General features: G+C 34.4%; 1 protein-coding gene and 1 pseudogene across 7 annotated transcripts in view; both read left to right on the top strand.

The window, feature by feature from the left end:
• Positions 1-18,881, top strand: part of LOC110030495 — a 29,115-nt gene extending 10,234 nt beyond the window's left edge. The window contains exons 2-13 of one of the 7 annotated variants that reach the window (XM_020733225.1): positions 1,839-2,147; positions 13,445-13,530; positions 13,621-13,835; positions 13,911-14,054; positions 14,206-14,535; positions 14,620-15,412; positions 15,570-15,803; positions 15,903-16,027; positions 16,123-16,531; positions 18,396-18,485; positions 18,598-18,647; positions 18,757-18,881. In XM_020733225.1, the coding sequence (XP_020588884.1) occupies positions 2,082-2,147; positions 13,445-13,530; positions 13,621-13,835; positions 13,911-14,054; positions 14,206-14,535; positions 14,620-15,412; positions 15,570-15,803; positions 15,903-16,027; positions 16,123-16,481 (2,352 nt within the window). In that variant the 5' untranslated portion in view covers positions 1,839-2,081 and the 3' untranslated portion in view covers positions 16,482-16,531; positions 18,396-18,485; positions 18,598-18,647; positions 18,757-18,881. Of the gene's footprint in view, positions 1-1,838; positions 2,148-13,444; positions 13,531-13,620; positions 13,836-13,910; positions 14,055-14,205; positions 14,536-14,619; positions 15,413-15,569; positions 15,804-15,902; positions 16,028-16,122; positions 16,532-17,204; positions 18,132-18,395; positions 18,683-18,756 lie in introns of those variants that run through there. The other 6 variants (XM_020733224.1, XM_020733228.1, XM_020733226.1 and 3 more) reach the window with 6 other exon arrangements.
• A 2,304-nt stretch (positions 18,882-21,185) lies between these two features.
• LOC110030493 lies at positions 21,186-23,275 on the top strand (annotated as a pseudogene).
• Positions 23,276-23,483: the final 208 nt, after the last annotated feature.

The following is a 23,483-nucleotide window of genomic DNA, read 5'->3' as shown; positions in this document are numbered from 1 at the left end:
GTCTTTAAGCATTCTAGACTGCAAATACGTGGGTATAATTAGTTTTCTTACTGTTTGGATAAATTCTATGGTCCCACAATTAGCTTCACGAAATTTATTCATGACATCAACCTTAGAACAAACTTTCATGTAAATATCAACAAGGTAATAAGCCAATTGACAATGATGCAGACTAATCCAACTAGAAATTTAATAAAGACCTTTGCACTTGACTACCACATCCCGACCATCCTCTTCACTTGATTATCATACAACGATGTCATTAAAAATGCAAGTAACAGGCAAAAGGAGTGGACTAACCAACAACACATAGAGCTCAAACTCTGTACACTGAATCTCAAAAGCAGCTAACAATGAACCGAACATACAACAAAGACTAACCAACTAGCACATAGAGTAACAAACCAAATCAATAAGCAAAACAACCGGCAACATAAACTATTCAACCAACCAACTGATTTATGCATAATATCATATTCAATCATTTGAGATTAGTAATTCACCCTTCCTTTTATATTCATGCATATGAAGAAACGTATTCATTTACATTGAATCTTCTTGAAACTTCTATAAAGCGTCAGATTAACTTGTTTCTACTAGACCCTTAATCAAATTAAGAAAATTCATGCATTTAATCAACAATGATTTAGAGTTCTTAGATAAGGACCCAAATGACATGCTCATTCTCCTTTCCATTTTATTATTCTCTTTTAAAACTTCTGTTTTATATATGCAGTACACTAGCAATATCATCAGAAATATTTATTTTATTAACACATTTTGAAGGCAACTTTTTTTGAAAAAAAATATATAGTCCTACATCTCCTTATTTATAGATTCATTTATAGACTTTGTTTCACTTCTCATTTGTTTCTTTTCTCAGTGTGAAGAGATTTTGGTCAATAGATTTTGAAAACTGCTTGTTGGCTATTGTAGTGGTATGATGCCATATATTTTGACAGAGAGACACATATGTTTGACATCATTTTTTTTTTTTGTGAAATGTTCTTGCACTTGTGTTGACTTAGATATTATTAACCAAGCATTATTACTAAGTTTTACTAACGACTATGAGTTATAGATGTAATATTATTAAATAAGTATCTTCTATAACTTAGACCAAATATCTTCAGATACAATCGCTTGAGCTGTGATAGTTTTATAATCAATTTCAGTCTCCTTTAGTAAATTAGAGTTTAAGAGTTTGAACTTATTTCTCAATTATTCTTGTTTATCTATATATATATATATATATATATATATATATATATAGATAAACAAGAATAATTGAGAAATACATATATATATATAAAGAGAGAGAGAGAGAGAGATTGTTGCTGCTTCAAAGCTTTGCATAATACAGGATCATGCCATGGGGCCAAAAATATCGGTTTGCCAATTTTCATTATTAATCTCAATTTCAAAAAATTGCAGGAGCTAATCAAGTAACAGGCTCAAAATTTGCAAATGATTAAATAGTTATGTATTTATTCTTTTTGTTTGTAAGAATACAAAATTTGCACTGCACAGCTGAATTGAGAACCATCTCCGACCCTCTATCCCAATGGTTTCAGTAGTTGTGCTTGGCTTGTAACTTGCATTTTATTTTTACAAAATAAATTAAAGCTTTGTATCGTCCAGATAAAGTTGCAGCTCTTAAAGGCAACACAGTATGAGTGAGAGAGGGAGGGAGGGAGGGAGAGTTGTGTCTATGATGGTTTTCTTCTTATATTCAAGTGGCATATTATTAACGTTATTCTATTTACGAATGATTTTTCTTTTAGATAGAAATTTTTGTGTCTCTCATCTTATTGTGGCTATCTCCTTCAACTGTGCAGGAAATGGAAATTCCCAGTTTCTACATAACCCCATGAATACTCCTAGGACCATTTAAAATATTCACTTGGAGGACAAAATGATGGAAAAAGAGCAGCTTAAACAGAAAGAGTAACTTCCTATGCAAAATCAAGAAGATTTTGATCTAAAGGAAACTGTGACCTGTTTGTAAAGTGTCATTTTATCTATTGCTTCTTTGAGAAGTGATTCTAGTAATTAGCAACTTGGTTTACCTCATCCCCTTGATGGCTACTGATATGCAGCCCAAACCATTTTCCGATAGTGATAACATTACAGATAAAGAGGATGATGTAAGTTCTGGGCTTTTATCAGCTTTTAGAATGTTGGGACATATAACATTCACGGAGTTTTAGTGTAATGATCTGTATTTATCATCTACTAACAGTTCCTCGCCTTTTATTTCCAAGAACTGTGTTCTCTGTCACATGCTTGCAGTAAATATCTTTTATCTAATTTTATGTAAAATTATAAATATTTTGAAGTCTAATTGGCTTACTAAAAACTAAATAGCGGCAAGTACATAACCTTTTTCTCTATTTTGCTTAGAGTTTTATTCCATTTAGCCACATTGCTTTGAATATTTGTGATGAATTGTCCATTACTATTTCTTTTTTCTGTAAGCATTATGATACTTAAGTATTACTGCAAAAATGATGCTTATAGGCTGTTTTCATGGTCCATAACCATAATGCCGCAAGCGTCATTTCTATCTTGCTTTGTAGACCATGTGTATAACTATCATCACCATTGCCATTGTTAGTCTTGTTGCTTGCTCATGAATTTTCATTATAGTTTTGTTTCTATCAGTGCTATACTAGGTGTTAATTCTATTTTTCAAAGTTTTTTTTAGGAGAATCACTTTATTTAGAGATATTTATTTGCATGCAATGTCTATAATTTTAGTGATATGTTGAGTTATGTACTTGAAATACATGCCAATTGTATGACCCATATTTGTAGAACCACTAGTATCAACTTTTTATGATCACATTAGCTTTAGTGAAATAATGGTCATTTGAGACATTATTTGAGAGATATTTTATTTTGTTAAAGCTAATGTATTAGTGAAATAATAGTCATTGGAGACGTATTTTTAGAACCCCTAGTATCAAATTGTTATGATTAAGCACATGAAAGCACATTTTGCTAAAACTAAAGCCGTAAAATTACAATTTACTTAGAATTAATTCTCTAGTTTGTTTTTAATATATTTGAAATTTGATAGGTTTGGGGGAAATTCAAAATACACCACTTTATGTAAAGTGTTTCACACTATTGCCGGTTGTCGCATTTGATGTTGACAACCAGCCGTCTAGTTAGCCACAACCGCCTACTGTCGTCGCCGGTTGCCTCTTGTTCGCCGGCAATGACTGTCAGTTGTTCTCCACTGTCCTCTGGCCTTCGCCGACCCCAACCACCAGCTGCTTGTTGCCGACAGTTGCTCGCCTCCCGCTACATGCTATCCACGTTTTTAACATTGATTATTTTTCTTTCAAATCAAACAAGAAAATGTGTAGTCTTGCATCTACTTTATATTGAACCAAATAACCTCAAAGCATTCAAAATACAATACATTACTTTTACATTGTATTTCTTTTTTAGCAAAACTAATTAACACCTAAACATAAATTTAACACATTAAAAAATAATAGTTTTATATCCGTATATTCATAACATATATTTGACTCAAAAATGTAAGATTTTTTTTATTGAAGTTCATAAATTTGTCATTTCAGCTCAGCATGATCTTTAGGGTCATCCTATAATGAGTATTACAATAGTTTTACTGATGTTGGATGTTATGCATGGGGCAACCCATCATTGAGTTCCTCTAATGCCAGATCCTGGAAATCCTCCAGAAGTTTCTCATATTTAGTGAATATGACCCGTTGAAGTTTGATGTCTTCCTAGTTGGATGGGTGCTAAACACCTTTTGGCTATCAATGCTAAGACTTTATCATCCATGCCATGTTGAAGCATTTAGTGAAAATGACCCGTTGAAGTTTGATGTCTTCCTAGTTGGATGGGTGCTAAACACCTTTTGGCTATCAATGATAAGACTTTATCACCAATGCCATGTTGACGCATTTATGGTGTGAACGGGGGTTAGTTTGACCCTTAATAATGCAATTTTTGGGGCAATATTTATATTTTATAGTGCTTCCACTATCAATTAAAAGCTTAGATCTTTTGTTTTGGAAGAGCATTTGTATGAAGAATGTTTGTTTCTAATCTTCTCCTAAAATTTAGATTTTCAACTTACATTTTATTGCATTAATAATTTGTTTTACATGATCTTCGTCGTTTTCAGCAATTGGCTAATTGTCTTCAATTTGTTTAATAACTTCATCATACAAAGATGATAATTCTGGATTTTTTTCAGTCCGAAACAACTTTTGAGTTTATTGGTTGGACATTGACCTATTTGGTGATATTTGAAGAAAGTAATATATTTGATCAAGTTAAAGAGTTTCCTTTCATAGAACTTATTCCTGAATTTATGCGTTTAACAATTGTCTGAGTAAACAATTTGCTATTAAATTTTGGAGAATCCACTTTAGTAATGTTCGTGTGAGTGTTAATATTCTTAGTCATAGTATAACACTGATATCTCTCAATTTAAAAAAAAATAATAATAAATAACCTACCAACGCTTCCTTTGTTGCCCATCTTCTAGATTTTGGAGCATACAAATTGACATTTTTTATAGCATGACCTTTAGTCCAAATTTAACTATTACAATTTGAGCAAAGAAGGCCTCCATCTCTATAAGCTAACCCGAAAAGGTATTTGGGTCGTGTTTTTTTTATTGTAAAACTTTAACCTTAACCCTTTGTGATAACTAAGGGTATGTTTGGTTCCCCGCATTCCAGTATTTGGTTATATGAAAATATAATGCTGTGCCAAACTCTAGTAAATTTGAAATTTACCCTGCAGTTCCAAAGTTGTGTATTTTGGATTTATTAGATTTGAAATACTTTCAAATACATTGCAAATCGCAGCTTGCTGCAATTGCCACCGTCCCTCTTCGGCTAGCAGTATTTATCGGCCGCCAACCGCCTGCCACCATAGTCGCCACCATAGGCAATAGTCAGCCGCAGCCTGCTGCCATCCACTGCCTCTAGGAGGCATCATAGTTAGTGGTCGTTGTTGCCGCTATTGCCGAGTTTTGCATTGATTTTATTTTTCTTCAAATCACATAAAAAAACAAATTCTTGCATTTACTTTGCACTAAAACAAACAATTTAAAGTATTTTAATTACATTATATTTCAATCACACTATATTCTTTTTACACTACATTCCTTTTTCAGCAAACCAAACAACTCTAGAAGTCGTTATCTTTTTTGTGGCCTAGAGTTGATGTTATCTTTATGATAATTTATTGTGATGGGCAGCTTCTAAAGATATCATCTGGGTATTCCTACTCATTGCCTTGTGTTCATGACTTGTTTGAATAATCCTCTTCAATAATTGTGTTTTCTAGAATCTTTGTCATGATCACATTGTCTTCTAAATAGATTGTAAGAGCTTATCAATTCTCACAATGTTTTATTGTCAATGAAGTGATCATGCCCACAAATAGAGGTCAATTGACTTTTTAAGCATTTTGTGATTTCTTCCAATGTTAAGTAGAGTTCAATGGGTAACTAATTTTTATCTCAAAATAGGAGGTTTCCAACTAGAATGGAAGGAATGCCAAGGGTACCTTCACCAAATCCCTTTGAGTTTTAATTTGATTTCTTAATATTTGAATTAGATGAAAAAGATTTTCTAATTAACCATGATTAAATTAAAGTTCTCAAGTATCTTCACAGATGCATTGAAACATGTCATCTGATTTTCTTGAGATATTATCCTTTAATTCATTTCTTAACGTACAATATTATATTCTAATATTCACCCTTATATGCAACAATCGTCATCATGATTTACTGAGCAAACATTCAAGGTGCGACGGATGGAACTAAGAAGCTACAAAATGGTGATGTAAATGTAAACATTACTTGATATCAATGACAGATAGTTTTGTCTGTATGTGATTGTGAAATTAATATTTAGTTCATAAAGTATCCCAAGATATGTAAATGTTTAATTTTTGTTAGTTGTATAGCCATGGGAAATAGGTGTAGCAAGTTTCTACTTTTAAGCACACAAGCACTCTCTTTTTTGGTAGAAGTATTCCTCACTTAGGTTAAATAATAATAACATAATACGCCGATACTCAACTTGTAATGGAACTTTCTAGGCAAGGACCTTGTAATGATTAATAGATTTGAATTTTAGCAATGAACATAAATTCAATTATTAGTCTACGAGTTATAAGTTTATATTTGTAGAAGGAACACTTGAGCAGTACGGATTTATAGAGTTTTAACTAATGAAATTGTTCAATCCCTAAAATTTTAGAGGCAACATCGATAGGTCATTGGACTATAATGAAGGGTCGAAATGTCTACTGTCGATATTGCCATTACCTTGTTTCCTGCTCTAGAAGAGGTGGACAATGCTCCTCGGTTCCTACTCTAGAATAGGTGGACAATGCTATCAGACATTTTAAATGTGTTCCAGGTGCCTAAATGAAGATTGGAAAAGCTGGCCAAAGGTCTTCTTGGGGAGTGAGAAACAAGAAACTCTAGTGGGTTGCTATAACATGTGAAACAACTTGAACGGGCAATAAGAATTATGTTGGATGGTAGGCTTAGCTTAACATAGGTTAGTATGGCTTGTCTTTGATAATCTAATCTAGATTAGGCTTGGTTTAATTTGCATTGATTTGGATGGTTTTGCTTTTCGATATATGGTTGTTCAAGGCCTTGATGTCATTATTGTTGAGGAGGGTGGTCTAACATGTAGCAAGTTGGTGAAGGTTTTTGGTTGGTTTAGCAACACAGGTGAAGATTAGAGTATTTACTCTACAAAAAAGGTGATGCAAAAGGTTCGATTTGATGCTGATGCCAGCCACGGTGATACAATGAGAAGGATGCACACATGCTGTCACACCCCAGTTGACCTTTGTTAGGGTTAAATAGTGGTGTAGTTAAGCAGGATGAGTCGGTCAGACTTAATTCTCACTAACATTCATCTTGACTTCTATAAATCAGAACAAAGTGGGTGAATGATTTATCTCAGTCAACTGTCACAGGTAAGCACTTGCATTTCATAAACTCAATAATCAATTCATATCAAACATATGAGAAAGCATGTAGAAATAGATCTCAATCTATATATAGAGCTATTAAACACAAATATAAAAATATAGATATCTCAAGATTGTCAAAGAGTTATCCCAAAAATTTATAATTTAAAAGTTGTACCAAAGTGAATCATTTGTCTAACTATTGTTGCTTATCCCTACTTCGAAATTAATATCAAATGAGTGAGCTATAGACTCAATGAGATAATCAAAATTAAAATAAAATTTAATAGACATCGAAGAGATAACATGTGTGCTAATCAGTGGCTAGTATGAGTAACAACTTGAACAGTTGTATGCTTAAATATATAAAGTACATAAAATGTGAAGTAAATGTTATAAACAAAACAGGCTCAATGCAAACCAAACTGCTTTGGACAATGACTTGATTCATTCCATTCTATAAATATTTGTATGCTTGTACTTATATTTTCATTCTTATCCTTATCTCTCATCTTAAGAATGCATTTATATTTGTGTAGGCTTTTACGTATTTCTTTTTCTTGGATCGTCGCTTAGCTCATCGGCTATTATAACCACTCATAAATATTGGTTATCTCCCCAACATAACACTTAACAATGACCCCCTTGTACCCAATGGTCTGCTCAAATCTTAATATCAACGCTCGTCAATTCAATCAGTCTCATTTTGTCAAAATTCTTATTTTGTCTGTACAAGTCATCAATATCTATTTATTACAATACTTATGACATTCTTTTGATCATTATTTATTACAATCATTTTTATATGCAATTATTGCTTATTTATATGTTTTTGCAAGTAAATCACTTATTTAACATTTATATTTAACTTACTTTCTTATGATTTATGTAGGTGCCTAATGATATGAAATAATTTTTAAATGTTATTTATTGGTGTCAATTATACAATAAATAAATATGCTAATCAACATTAGTAATTAGTGATCCTAAATATCACATTTATTTTTTATTTTAATACTTGATTATCTCAGTTAGGTTGCCATGCCCGCCTCGTGACAAATATCCTCGAGCTTTTCTTGAGCTCATCATCTTATATACACACTTTGGAAATCCATTCCAATTTATGAAATTCTTAAATTAAATTAAATTTAATACATTTACAATCTCAATTTTATTTTTAACTTAGATTTGACTTTTTCTCATTTATCCTATAAACACATAACTTGAGCCCAACTTCAATTCCTTCTCTTATTCTATTTTCTCCCAATTCTCTCTACAACCCACACCAGATTACTGATACATATTTGGCCAAATTGAAATGCACAATATGATTTGGTATGAAGGGTAATTATTTAGGTTTAATGAAATATAATATAGGCATATACTTAATTATATAAATGCAAATTTGTTTACCTTAATACCTTCACTACAATTTCTTCTTTCCTTCTATAACATCTAGCCTACACCTTTGTTGCAAACTAATTACATAGATTAAAGAGGATTTAAAGTATTTAATTCATAAGTATATAATTAATATATATAGTCTTTCCTTACCTTGTTATCTCGAAACTCCCCTTATCATCCCATTTTTTCCTCTCAACTTTCTAACTCAGAGTTTCCATTATTGGTTTCACTCCTCCAACATCCCCTCTGCTCACGAGATCGCTCAACCAATGAAAACAGAGTTACAAGGGAGTTTAATTAGAGATTTAAGGGAGTTTATTTGACCTTGAGTGAGGTCAGTTGGGGTGTGTCGTGCGTTGGGAGGTGTTCGATTAAAGACAATTAGAGATGGGCCAAAGTGTGAGTGGCTTGGCTACTATGTGTGTGGGCAAGCTGTGCAAGTGCTTATGGTGCTACAACAAATATTTAGGGGGCGTTTATGATGTTCAATCATTGCACTAGCCTAGGTTGTACAAAGGTGTATGCAATTAGGGTGCTATTCTCATGATCTTATTATAATGATGAGCTGGAGAGTGGACATATATGCAGTGAGCATGCATAGAGCTAGGGTTGGATGCAAAGTTAGAGTAGGTTGCATGTTCTACGATGAACTGAGTGATATGAATCTAGTGGATCGTTCAATAGGTGGAATTGGAACAAAAACAAATGAGGATTATTCAACTCAAATGGAATTTAGTGGAGCAGGTGACAAGAGACGTGAAGAGTTGCTAGTAGCGGAGAGTAGAAGAAGAGTCAACGTCTTGGAAAGTGAACTAAGATAACTCAAAATTTTATTCAACATTTAGCATGTAAACCAAGCCCTTTGAGTCCTTATTTATAGTGAAAGGAATTTTTAGAGTTGTTAGCAATTAAAGTAATGAAAAATTTGGCTGAAATTAATCTTAATTAAAACAAGGTAGGAAATCAATCTAATAAAACAAAACTCAATTTTTGTCTTAAAAAATTATAATTAATTAATGGAATATTTAATTGATACAGTCGTTGTGTCAAACGTAAGTTTGGATTGGATGGACGTCTAGATAAAGCGCAATCTGGAGATTTCACTCTATAATAAGAACTTCAACTTCATATTTTAAGTTTTTCATCAATGTAAACACTTACGTTTGATTATTCTTCTTGAATGCAAGAGAATTTTTTATATAAGGATTGCTTGTTTATAAGTATTTGTAATTTTGAAATATTTTAAAAACAATGAGTAAAATATTAGTTTTAATATTTTGTTGGTTTTTGATTGTTTGCAAAATATTTTTGATTGTTTGCAAAATGCGAAATGATTATATCCGCGATATGGTTGGTGTAGCCCTAGTGACAGACAAAATTAGAGAAAGTCATCTTAGATGGTTTGGTCACATTAAATGTCGACCATCTGATGATCCGATTAGGAGAGTAGATGTTTTAGATTCGATTTATGTTAAGAAAGACAGATGTAGACTTAGGAAGACTTGGACTTCTTGTATAAAAAAATGATCTTAATTTTTTAGAACTAAATGAAAATATGACACTAAATATGGCGCAATGGAGAAAAATGATTCATGTAGCCGACTCCACGTAGTGGGATTAAGGCTTTGTTGTTGTTGTTGTTTGCAAAGTATTTCAAATACTTAAGATGGCTTGTTGTGTGTAACTAGTGGCGGTAGTGGAGGCAAGCATCGATGGTAGCGGAGGATGGCAAGTCGTGGTCGATGATGGCGGTGAAGATGACAAGCAAAAAGAGGTGGCACAGAGGGGGTTAGGGGAGAGGTTGCTTCATACAAGCATTATTTTTGCAATTTGCCTATATAATTCCAATTCCAAATGTTTTAAAAATGAACCAATGTAGTTCCGTGAATTTTAAATACCTTAAAAATGAACTAGAGGGATTTTCAAATATATTGAAATTTTATACATCATTTAATTTTCTTTTTGTCAAACACCAAAATTTTAGAAGCTATGCATTCTATTTGTAATATATTATAAATACTTGCAACCACAACCTTTTAGGCTAAGTTGTAAGCTATGAGATTTTTTGCTTTAATGAAAAAACATTGAATCAATATAGAAAGACGCATCATTATCGTCTCAAAGTGGATCATAGTTATTTGACTATAGGATCCCTGTCAATGCTATCAGTTGCACTGTACATAGGAATCTAGTGAAATTTGGGAGTTTGGGTCGAACTTATTGAAAGAGCTAATTTCAACGCAAATTTAACTGATAGAGGTCTTCATATCCCATCGAGCATGTCAAATGGCTTATAACTAATAGACTTAGCTGCCAGGGATTATAGGGTCAAGTTGAAAAGCTTGTCAAAGTGGCCAGTTTCTAGGCCAACAATAGCTAATAGTGAGCTTCATAGCCCATTGAGTGTCATATGGCTTAAAGCTTCTAAAATTTAGCTAATGGGGATTATTTTGGTTTGGTCTTTCATTCAATTGATGTAGCTTAGGCAAACATTTAGGCTTTGTTTGCCCAACTTGAAGGAATATTATCATGCTCTCACTGGCATTATATATTGTAGTTTGATCATATGAGAAGCAAGATATGACATCGATTCTTTGTAAATATTGGTCAAATTTCAATGAAAATTTTGGCAAATTGATGCATAGTGCAAAATCATACACACTATAGCTCAGAGTAGTGTATTGTATTTTCTGCACTAGTTATATATCAGGCAAAATAAAGCATAATAGTGTGTAATATAGCAAATTTAGTGCTCACTATTTTATTTTATTTTTCTAATTTATTTCAAATTTTTTATTTTGATTTACTCTAAATTTATCATCCTTTTTTTTAAATATTTTTTTAAAAAAAATATTAGTTCTGCATAAGCATTTATGAGTCATGTCCTGCTCATGCTCCTTAAAGGATACAATTTTGATCCCGTAAGGTTTACAGGAGTTTTCTAGACACTACCTTTGAGATATTTTGACTTATCTCTTCATCTATTAAGTAATTATTTTTAAATCATCTGTCATGCTATTTTCATCTTTTTTTCTTTTTTTTTTTCATGTTCTTTATATTTTTTTATTTAATTTTTTGTTTTGTTTAGTCTAAATTATCTGATTGCTAGCAAAATTATGTTATATTAATGTTTTCAATTTGTTTAACTCTGATTTATATAATTAGCAATATAATGCTATATTTATGTTTTGTGTTTATTTTACTTTGCTTATATTGCTTGATTAGTAGAACTATTATTTTTGTAATAAACCCCGTAGGAAATTTTATTGCTCACAAACAAGAATTACAAAATTTGGTCGACAGTTCTACTAAACAACCCAAAAACTAATATAAACCACTCAAGAAAACAAAAAATACTTAAGAACCGTCGACCAATTACAACTCACATAAATCATAAGAAACCCTGATTCACTCTAACATAAGGAGTATCTAAACAATCACGACAAAGCAGCCGAGACATCTCAATAGGCACAATATTACTAACCACAATCAACTGAGAAGAAGAGCCCTTTCTTCCTGCCCAATTAGCAACCTTGTTACCTTCTCTAGGAGTGTAGGACCAAGAAATCTGCAAATAAGCTTGCAAAGCAAAGATTTTTTTCATCTGTATAATAAGATTCCAAGTATAATCCAATTGCAAACTACAAAATTTCCACATCTGCAAAGAATTTTAGTAGAATTATTACCTTAATGCAAGCCCCATTGCTGCTTTTATTAGCTGTAGAAAATGAAAAGAAAAAAGGTTCCAACTTTGGTCGAGCTTTCTAAAATGATTCGACATGGAAATCCTATGCCTATCATCAACCTTCACATCTGTTATAGTGCTGTAATATTCTTATTTATATGGCATATGTGGGTCTCTTGTAGTAACCTTGCAACCAATAGGAAGCTAAAGCTGTTTAATGAGCATAATTATGAAATCATCACTTTGCTTTTTAGATCTATTCTTCAAGCTAGTCAATAGTATCTCATTCAGTAGGGTTTTGCTGATGATCTTTTCCATTGACCATACAAGCATTCATATCCATTCAAGGGATATCATTAGCAACATGTTTTGATTGCTCCATTCTTAGATTATTCACATGGTAAAATATCAACGGTAAGATTCGTGAGAAATAAGTTACTTTCATACCAAGTGTAGGGCATATGTAATATGACTGCTTGCCTGTTTGAGATATGCAATAAACAGCATAAAATATGCTAGTTTCTTGAAGATTCTTTCTTTTTACTGCAATTGCCCAATGTCCATGGACTAGATGAATGGAATTCCTTAATCTGATCTATCCAGATTATTACAATTTAACAACTTCCCTCTCTTCCTCTCTACATAAATGGTCATATCACCAGTTCCATGAGTAATAAAGCCTCATAGTCATTCTTCATAACTTCTTCACGTTAGGTTTCATCTTTACTGGCACTGGCCACTTTTTGTATCTTGACTTTATTACTAGTAGCCTCCATCAACTCCTAAATTTTCTCAATGTCGGCCTCAATTTATTCAATGTTTTCAGGACATAATGAACTTCCATGATGGATTTTCTTATTTTTACTACAATGCTTCGATAGTAATCATGATGCTAATATGTAAATTGGGGTGTGTGTTTCATGTTTACTTGTGGCAGTGGATTTTTAGAACCTAAATGGGGGTGTGATCTAATGGCTGGCTGTGAGTTGATTGTAGCATGTGAAATTAGGGAAGTGTAATTTGCATTAATAGGACATACTTGCCCTGTCAGTTCCTTCATACCACATTCAGTTTATCCATTGAACTTGTCCACTTTTTTTGTCCGTGGATATATGATTATGTTGCCCCAATCTTTTGATTGTTGCGAGGGCATGACATACATGAGTGTTCCTTTCCTTTTTCTGGAAATTGGAAATCTAAGGCACTGATAATATAGTAAAATGAAATTGGAAGACGATGGCAATGTGCAGAATCCTTGTAAATAACATTTTATCTCTGTGGCCCTTCTATGCACTGTGTTTTCCTTTGTAGATATGTTTATTTTGTCATTCATATAATATTCATATGCCATTGTTACAGGTAAAAGTATGTGATATCTGTGGGGATGCAGGTCTGGAGGATTCCCTAGCTATCTGTAGCAGATGTTTAGATGGTGCAGAGCATATGTAAGCATTTATGAATCATGTGATATTTTATGCTGATCAAATTGCACATAACATGGTTGCCTATACTATGCACTGTTTTTCTTTAAGCAGCTACTGCATGGAAACAATGTTGGATGAACTTCCTAAAGGTGATTGGCTATGTGAAGAGTGCAAGCTCAAGGAATATGAAAATCAAATGGTCCATAAATTTGAGGTAGTAACCAAAACACATGAGCAACCATACTTTGATGAAGGTGCTCGGCATGACAGTAGTACCATATATTCTAAGTCACCACCTAAAAATGAGGGAAGTGCAATAAAAGATGGTATGTTAGACTGTAGAACACTCCAAATTTCAGTGATTCCTTTTATGTGGCACGCTGAAAATGTGAGCCTTACAGCAGGTACATACGAGAAGGCCCTTGAAAGAAGTCCAGTCTATGCAGAAACTTCAGTTGCTCGGGATGTATCATTGTTGTGTCCCAAGGATTCATTAGCAAACCCAGATGCTGCAACGATAGCACAATCCAATCCAGAAAAATCAGGTGGAAGTTGGTCAACCATTTTCTCAACTAGTACAGTTGGTTTTAAAGCAATAATCAATAGGTCTATAACTTGGAATGCTTTGAATTTAATTTTGGTATAATTTATTTTCTTCAAAGCAGTTTCAATAAACACTTTTCTTCTTTTCTGTAGGACCACAATTAAAACCTAGTTCCATTAGGAATACAATTACAAAGCCAAAAGTGAAACAACTACTTGGAGCTGTCCCATTGGCCTTGAATGCAACTGGAAAATTTCATTCCAAAAACACAAGGGAAGGTGGACTGACTAGAGGAATGGCTAAATCCACCTCATTTAAAACTGAGAAGGGGGTTTGCAATGATTTTGAATTATTAAACGAAAAACAGACAGTCAAGCTAACACATATTAAAAATTCAAGTGTGGAAAAAAACAAAGAATTAGGTGTTATAGAAAGAGATAACTCTTTCAGTGATAGAGGATTGATTGATGGGGATTGTTCAGGTGAGAAATTTCTTTATTTGATGGCACCCAATACACTTGTCATGATGTAAGTTTTTTATGCTTTTCTATTATGGCTGGCTTCAGGATATAACAGGGAAATTCAATTACATTCATCAAGAAGTTCTGTAAGTGCATGTCCAAATGGATTGAATCTACTGTTTCAAAAGCAAGGGCAGATTCCAAAGGAAGGTTTTCATCTGTATGTAAATGCTGCTACTCATTCTGGTAAGCCTGATACAGTTTCTCAACGCAACAACCATCTGAGGATGGAATCGGCACATCAAGATGACATGTCCAAGATTGCTGCATTTTCCACCACCTCAAATAAGCCAATATCTGGTGGCAGTCAAATATTACAATGTCAAAAATGTAATGAAACCGGTCACCCTACGAACTTATGCTCAAATGACGAACGTGTTGTCACCGCCATTAAGCTCTCATCTGATCCAATGCCATGGGAGAACGCTAATAGAAGTAACAAGGGGAAAGCTGCAAGAGACACAATTATGCCAAAACAAGAAGCATTAAAGTTTACTGACACAACAAATCAGTCTAAGAAACCTAGTATTTGTCATAGTGCTGAAGTTATTAACAAAAATTTTCCGTCGCCCTGCTCTAGGAGAACTTATTCTCAGGAAGGAAAAGCCAATGCCACACAAAGCTTTGTCTTTGCCGATAGTGAATCCACAGAACATCAGCGCGTTGCAAACCAAAATGAAATCCACCATGAAGTTGGGGCAGGTAGATTGAATTCATTTGGTAACATTTCCGAGGAGTTCAACGTGAAACTTTCTGAACCGATTTTACCCACTATAGACTCTTCTCTTTCAAATATGCTGAGAACTTCTGTAATTCCAGAGCATGAATTCTTTTGGCAGTATGTTTTGTCCCTTGCAATTTTCATTGTTCTAATTTTGAAAGGAAAAGATACTTTTATATGCTTTTGATTAAAAAAATCATCAGGATTTGTTTCTGGCACTGATTAACTAATTCCTTGAATCTCTTGTTTTCATAAATGCCATGTCTACATGAAGAGGTGGTTTTGAGGTGCTTAGAGCAGGAAGGCTTACTGAGTGTTGTGATGGACTTCAAGCTCATTTCTCAAGTTATGCTTCAAGCAAGGTGTTGGAAGCGGCAAAAAATTTCCCTCCCTACAAAGTACAATTGGAAGAAGTGCCTTGTATAAGCTCTTGGCCTCCGCAATTTCATGGAAACCATGCTAAAGAAAAAAATATTGCTCTTTTTTTCTTTGCTAAAGATATTGAGAGGTATGTTTTAAAGTTTTAGTTTATTTCTGTTAAATCTATTCTTGATTTTTTGCATTAAGAAAATTTACTAATATCTAAATTTCCTTTTTCATTTTACAGTTATAGAAGTAGTTACTGCAAGCTTTTGGATAAGATGCTCAAGTTTGACCTAGCACTCAAAGGGTACTTTGGTGGTTTTGAGCTTCTTATTTTTCCATCAAATAAGTTATCTGAAAACTCCCAGCGTGAGTTGCAATCTTAATTTTGTTAGTCCTAAGCTGTCCATACACTCTTAATATCTCTTTCGCCTGAATTGAGGGTTCTTTTACCCACTATACAGGTTGGAACAGATTACTCTTCTTATGGGGTACATTTAAGGGAGGGAGGTCAAGCAGTCTTGAAGTACTGTCAAATGGCAAGCAAGGTTCTAGCAAATCGACTATCCATGTTATATTGCCCCCCACCTTACCTGAAGCCTCCAAATACCAAGAAACATATGCCTCTAAGATTTCTTCTGAGGCAGATAACTATGCTGCTCCAGTAGAGGCCTCACCTGCTTTATCTACAGGAATTGAAAATAGGATTTCTAATGAAAGCAAATATGTGTATCATACATCTGTCGATGCAGAGCTACTGCCAGAAGATCCATGCCCCCTCTCCAGTGGTCTGATTTCCAGCAGTCACAAGTCAGATTCCTAGTTTGCAGCATGGTAGTCCTGAATTAACTAAACAGCAAATGACCGTGGAAGGTAGCTTCCTATGTGTATTTGTTCGTCTGCTAGTGCTTTCTCAAGTATTTCATATTTCATGCGTGTGAAGGTCACAATTTTTGGTTTCTGAATTGCTCCTGACTAGATCCAAATACTATTGAAGATAACATTGTCTTATAGTTAACTAAGCTTTCCGTTTCCTAATCACAAGAAAATTTCTGCTTTGACATTTCATGATTGAAATAAGAAATCCGAAGTTAATTGTTTTGCTTATTCCACCCCTGTGAAAGTAGTTATGTGCATTTTGGTTAATGAGATGATTTATGTGTATGTAGTTTTTTTATATTTCAGCAGGGAACACCTTATCTGGAAATGCCTCACAGTAGTCATTTTAACCTCCATTTTTCATTATTACTACATTATGCAACTTACCTCTCACTGTTTTACATCCTCTCTGGTGTTCAATTTGTAGGTTGCAGTTGATATATATATATATATATATATTTATATATATTTCTAAATTTTACGCCTCCAGTTAGGAAGGACGTGCTTTTTAAGTGTAATATGTTATCTGCGTGCTTGGTTATTATTAAATGCCTGTTGGAAACAATTTCTGCCATTTATTCATGTGCAAGATAAACAAATTTCTTGTATTCTTTAGATAGACGCGGAAGAATTCAGAATCTTGATGTATTTTCAAATCTTTTCTCAGCATAAGTGAGATCTTGTTAGCGACTTCCACCACTTGGAATCAAATAAGCTGCTTGTTATTCATGATGAAATCTTAACACAAAGCAGTTTTATCTGTTGTATTACATTTCTGTTGGATGTTTTAATGGGATGGATTATTATTGCACCTAAACCATCATCCATCAATTTGATGCCTACTGATTGGGAGCTATCCGTTATTAATGGACAATTGTATTTGCTTTCTGGAGTACCATCTTTTCATCATCTGGGTTTCGGTTTGGGTTTATGAATCCACATCATCTAAGGTTTTGGTTGGTGCCATCTTTTATGCGCTTCAATTTCATTTGGAAATATTTTGTTCTAAAACTGAAGTCGCCACTAGTTTCATAGAGATGAACAAACTTCCCTTCAAATGTAATATGGTAATTTCTACTCTGCTTTTTTAGACAATGAGGAATTAATAACTTTCTACGAGAAGTAACTCTATTACAGCAGGCAACATTCTTTTCCATTTTCCTGGATTCATTACGCACCTTGCATTTGTTAATACATTTCTTCTATTTATGTGTGTTGTTGTGCTGGCTGATTGACCATGCTGAATTCATGAAGTTGATTGCCTCTGAGAATTCTCATCAATTTTTGCATACAAGTACTGTAAAAATGTCAAAGGGCTTACAACCGGGATATGAGGCTCCAGCCCATGCTAGGTTTTTATTTATTTTTAACAAAATTTGATCTATCAGCTCCATGTTATGATATAGACAACCTAATAGTGATTTCTCTATGCTGCGCTGCTCTATTACTGTACCAACTTTTTTTGTAGCTGTTTTGAAGTAATTATCTTTAAAATTTTGCTGATTTATAAAGGTTCTATGCAGAAAAAAAATGTTACATACGGACTACGGACGCATCCAGAGTCTAATGGTGGGGCTTCATGTGTCAAGGGGACCCCACCGCTTTTAACGCTGGTCAATGCTAGTGTATCGCGGTGGGGCCCACCTAACACGTGGCGCCCCCATCATTGGACTCCGGACACAAATTAACTCCGGAGTTTGGATGTAATATTTTCTCTCTATGCAGATAGTGTAACGAGGCATTTGCTAAAACTTTTGAGCAAATAGCATCTTACTTTGTATTATTTGTTTGTAATTGTAATCAGATATGAAGATTTACGTTATGAGGCTAATATCTCATCTATTTTGAATGTGTGCAGTATAGTTTTGCTGCAGGTTCCAGCTGTGGAGTAGACTGATTCAGTAGCGATTCAGTAGCGAACGAGGAACAGTAAAAATGTATAGGTCAGGTAACATCAAGATAATATCTCTGCATGTGCAGTTTTTTCAGATCAGGGACAAGTTGTCTATTGTGATATTTGATATAGTTCTTTTTTTTAATTACTCGCGGCTGTTTGTTAGGTTTGATTAGCTGGTGCTATTAGCAGTTTTGATGATGATGATGAGCAAAGGTAACATAAAACAAGTTAAGCTCCTGTTAAATATTTTTTTCCTTGGAATTGATAATGAAATTTTGAAAGAAGATAAAAATATGCTGAAATGAAGTTGGTTTAGCTGCAGACAACAAACAATCTGAGAAATGTATCAATGAAATTATCAACTCTGGAAACTTGATAATACGTGCGAGGTACATTGGTATCATAGGAGTTAGATAACAAAGATAACTGAACAAAGTTAACACAGTGCGGCGCTGCCCATAATTTGGAACGGGTAGAGAGTATATAACTAATTTGTTTATAAAATATGTGATTTTTTACAAATGAATTCTCAATGCTTTTGTATCATGTCTATTCTTATTAGTAGTCTTTTTTTCCCCTTAATTTTATGTATTGTTTAGCTGGTAAATTTAAATTAAGTTTACAATTTTTCAATCTCTCTCTGCCCTTTTTTGATGTTATTTGTATTGGATGACAACCTTTATACTTTTTTCTTTTTCTGTAATATGTAATACAAGTTATAATTCTTTTCCTAGTTTCTTGTGCACCACGTTGAATCATAAAGATACTTGATGGTCTTATGATAAGGATACTTGATAAGGAGTTCGACCCCCGCGGCCGGCCTGCAGGCTGCGTTTCAGGATAAACAGCTTATCCTGAAATGCATAAGCTGCCCCAAATGGACCCTTTCAACTCATCGTTGACGTAACAAACGATTGGTTTATACTACAAAAAAAAAATTTAGTTTCGTAGAAATTGTGTTTTTGTTGGCTAAAGGATGGTCGAATAGGTTACTAAAAAAAGTTATTTAAATAGATTTTTAGAAGCTATGAAATTGTAGAATGTCCTTTGAAAAGATGGTAAGGTACTGTGTCTTATTTAAAAGAAATATAATGTTAAAGTAATACTTTATATTCGAAATATATTATTTTTTGATATTATTATTTTTATTTGAAATATTTTATTAATTTGTTTTAATGTAAAATAATTGTAGGACTATATTTTTTGTTTGATTTGAAGAGAAGTGATTTTAATGTAAAAAATAAATGTTAAGCTTAATGGCAGCAAGCTGTGTGCAGAGGGAGGGGCTGTAAAAAACACAATGGGAGGTGGCGGCGAGTGGGGGTAATAGCAGTGAAGAGTGGGGGTGAGCGGTGGGTATGACAACGGTAGTGGTTGTGGTGACGAGCAAAAAGCGTGTCGTTGCGACGATGAGCAAGCTACAGGCATTGACAAATGATGACATTAATTTACGTAGATCAGTGTTGATCATAAAAGCTAGTAAACGCCAAAAACAAACACAAATCTCATTAAAAAATATGCAAGATTAATTCATTTAAGGGATGAAGTACGAAGAAAAACAAGCAAAATGAAGAGGGATAAGCGAATCATAATTTAACTTAACATTTCAACCTGTCTTACGCAACTGAAATTCAAATGTAATTGATTGGGTATGCATAAGTTAAGTAGGTAGAGAGCATATATTGATTGGAGCTGAAAGAGGGTAGTACTATGTGTTGGCGTTAAACTTTATAATTTTCAAAGTGTTCAGATATGTATTATTCTTTGATATTAACCTTGCAATTTTATAGATTATGGAGGAAGAGGTGATGCATTGCTTTGTCAAGTGAGATGTGAGGTAGAACGCTTCTCCATATTGAGGATATTCTTCTCATAAGTGAGTTTTTTATATGTATTTTCTGAGGATTTGGCAAATTTATGCTATTAAGATATATCTATATATATATATATATATTAGGAGGGGATAATTTACTTTGTGAAGAAGTGAAGTTTTATATCAAAATAAATCTTGATATGTCTTCTATTAAGAAAAAACACCTTATAGAATAGCATCAAAGGATTTATAGTAGTTGAAGGTCCAATTATAGGAAAAAAAATGATGTCACAATTCTTATATTCAATTACTATATATAATTGAATATTGTGATCAACAAGAGTGTTTTTTTCTTCATACAAATATATCAGGAAATTTGATAGCACTTATACTTCTTTGGGCGGAGTTGGATGACCCAATCGTATCAAGACCCGATCAGATGGCCAACATCAACAATAATTTTGGTTCATTTCTATCACACCTACTCTGATCAGTTATGCATGTAACAATGTTGTTTCCTTCATGGCTGATGAATCAAAGCTTCGTATGTCTAATTAGTCAATTTGAAAGTTTGCTCGATAAATTTATTTACAAACTCATTTAGATTTATTAAAAATTGTGCCTATTATTTTTGAAGAATGTCAAAAAAATTAGTCTTCATTATATGAGGAATATTGTGACATGAATGAACAGGAGCACATCAGTTGCATCTAAAAATGTTGGTGAATTTGTTCAAGCTCTAAATTGATTTGGAACCTTCAGGACCCAATCTACATTTTCTTTGTTCCGAAGCATGCATGGACATCAGGATTTTTTTTATATTTAAAATTGCATCCAGATTCATATTTTCATTAGAAAAATAATCCATGATCTGAAAGTTAAGAAAAAGTGGAAAGCCAACTTTCAGAAATTTCTTTTAATTAGGCTTCCATGAATACATGCAGAACACCATAAAGGAACATGAATACATTAAAAAATATGAGGAATATTGTGACATGAATGGACAGGAGCACACCCATTCGTTAGGCTTTCATGAATACAGGCAGAACACCATAAAGGAACATGAATACATTAAAAATTGTAGCAACAGGTTCTGCTCTAAATGGAGCCAAGCATGCGCCTATAATTATGAGCCTCATGAAATAACATTATGTTCACTGTTCAATCCAAATTCGTCCTATCGTGTTTGCCCAAGGCATAGAGCGGTAGGAAACAGAGAGGAAGAGAGGGAGAGATTGGGTGAGATAAGACGCGAGAGTGACACAGCGTTTGCTCCCAGCGGGACAAAATAAAAGTGTTTCCACGACTCTCAGTACCATTTTATATATTAAAAATATTGTTTAGATGAGAAGGGGGGAGCCAAAACTGTCGGGTCCCATTTTTACATAAAAAGTCCCCTATTTATAGACTATAGGAGGACAAATATAAAAGTACAAACTGACCCTTGGAGTTATTGTCGTTGGCACCTCTTCACTTCTATCTGGGTCTGTTCAACGAGGAAGTCGGTCGACGGCCGAGGTGACCCCTTGACGTTGGTCACTCGACGGGCTGAGGTGGTCACTTGATGGACCTAGGTGGTCGCTCGACGGTGATCGCTCGGCGACCAAAGTGGCTGGTGAACAGACAGAGTGGTTGTTCGACGGATCTAGGTGGTTGCTTGACTGTGGTAGCTCGGTCGATGGTCAATCGGTCTGTGTTACTGTCAGATATCCTCTAAATTTGTGTGGAAACCTTTTGGTTATGCACAAATGCCTCCAAGTCTTTTACTTTTTGGAAGTAAAGTTGAGATAAAAATGAGAAACTTTAAATATGTCAAAAATAAAATCATAATAATGCGTCAATTATACTCCCTTGATTTCGGCTACGGTTAAACCTTATTTTTTCCGGTCTCGAAGTGCTCTTATGAAGCCTTTTCGAGCCGATTATTAATTTTTCACTTAGTCAACACTCATAAGTAAATGTTAGTAATTTAATCAAGAAATAAATAAAGCTCTGGATCAATTTTTACATTTGTTTATTTTGTATCTTACCCTAATCGTGTCATTTAACGGCGACAATTGGATGTTTTGGGTTTGATGCCGACTCAAGCCTTTGAAAAGGCCATCGGTTGTTATTGATGTATTGTAGTTCGCTGATCATTTGACTCAAATCTTACGAAGCATGTGTCTCATTTGTTCGGTCGGTTCATCGCCTCAATCGGGCCTCATCTTAGGCCAAGGCTTAAGTGAATATTGTTGTTGCTTTGGCGCTTGCTGCTGGGGTGATTTGTTAGTACCCTTCGTGGAGCTCGTCAGCTGGAGGATTCGGCCGAATTTTGGTGATCGAAGGGGGAGCGAACGAGTGATTTTTCGGCAATCGACAGATTGCCACCCTCCTTAATAGAAACATCACCTTGCCTCCCTCTCCGCCCCACCATTGTAGCCTCCGGCAACCTCATCCCTCTCTCCCACATTGTCGGAATCCTCCCAAGTTGTCCAAACTCCAAAGCTTCCACTCCCAACAGCTCCACCGTCGATGCCATCACTGCTTTTCATCTCGCCAGCATCTCCACTGGTTTCTTTATACTTCAGCCAAAAGAAGGCCTTGCACCCGTTAACCGCCATCGGCTCCGGTCTCGCCTCCATCGTCCTCTTCAAAACCAACATCCTCACTATCATGCAAGAGATTCTCTCCGCTCTGTTCTGCACGGTGGTGCAGGGAAAAACAGAGTACACCAACCACCTCACCCACAAGCTCAAGCACCATCCAGACCAATTTGAAGTCGCCGCCATCATGGAAAGCATTCAAAGGCGGCTCTAACATGAAAACGGCTACAAAGCTCCATGTAATGGATCCTCTTCAGAAACCAAAGCAAGACAAATATGCTCTTCGCACTTCAATGCAGTGGCTCGGACCTCAAATTGAAGTTATCAGAGCAACAAAAGAATTTATTATTGAAAGAGAGATCAACAAATTAATGTGCTGCCCAACTTCATGCTCATTTATCTGTCGTCCGATTTTACAATTGACGGCGCGATTTCGCACGTAGGAGGGAATTTTGGCCATTGCGGATTTTTGGCTTTCGTGTCTAAATTCGTTTTTTGCCTTCGAGTCAAATCTTTTCATAAGACGATGGAAATAAGATTTTTTGGATCTTGAATTTACTATTGCGATGTTTTCCTTTATATGCTCTCAGCTATGAGTGTTTTTTCTTCGTGTCTCTCATCTATTTGTTTATGGTATTTCTCGGTTGCACC

This window comes from Phalaenopsis equestris, unplaced genomic scaffold, assembly GCF_001263595.1.
Source record: "Phalaenopsis equestris unplaced genomic scaffold, ASM126359v1 Scaffold000727, whole genome shotgun sequence".
In the NCBI taxonomy this organism is placed as follows: domain Eukaryota; kingdom Viridiplantae; phylum Streptophyta; class Magnoliopsida; order Asparagales; family Orchidaceae; genus Phalaenopsis; species Phalaenopsis equestris.
Note: the sequence above shows the minus strand (reverse complement) of the source record. Positions and strands in the feature narration are given on the sequence as shown.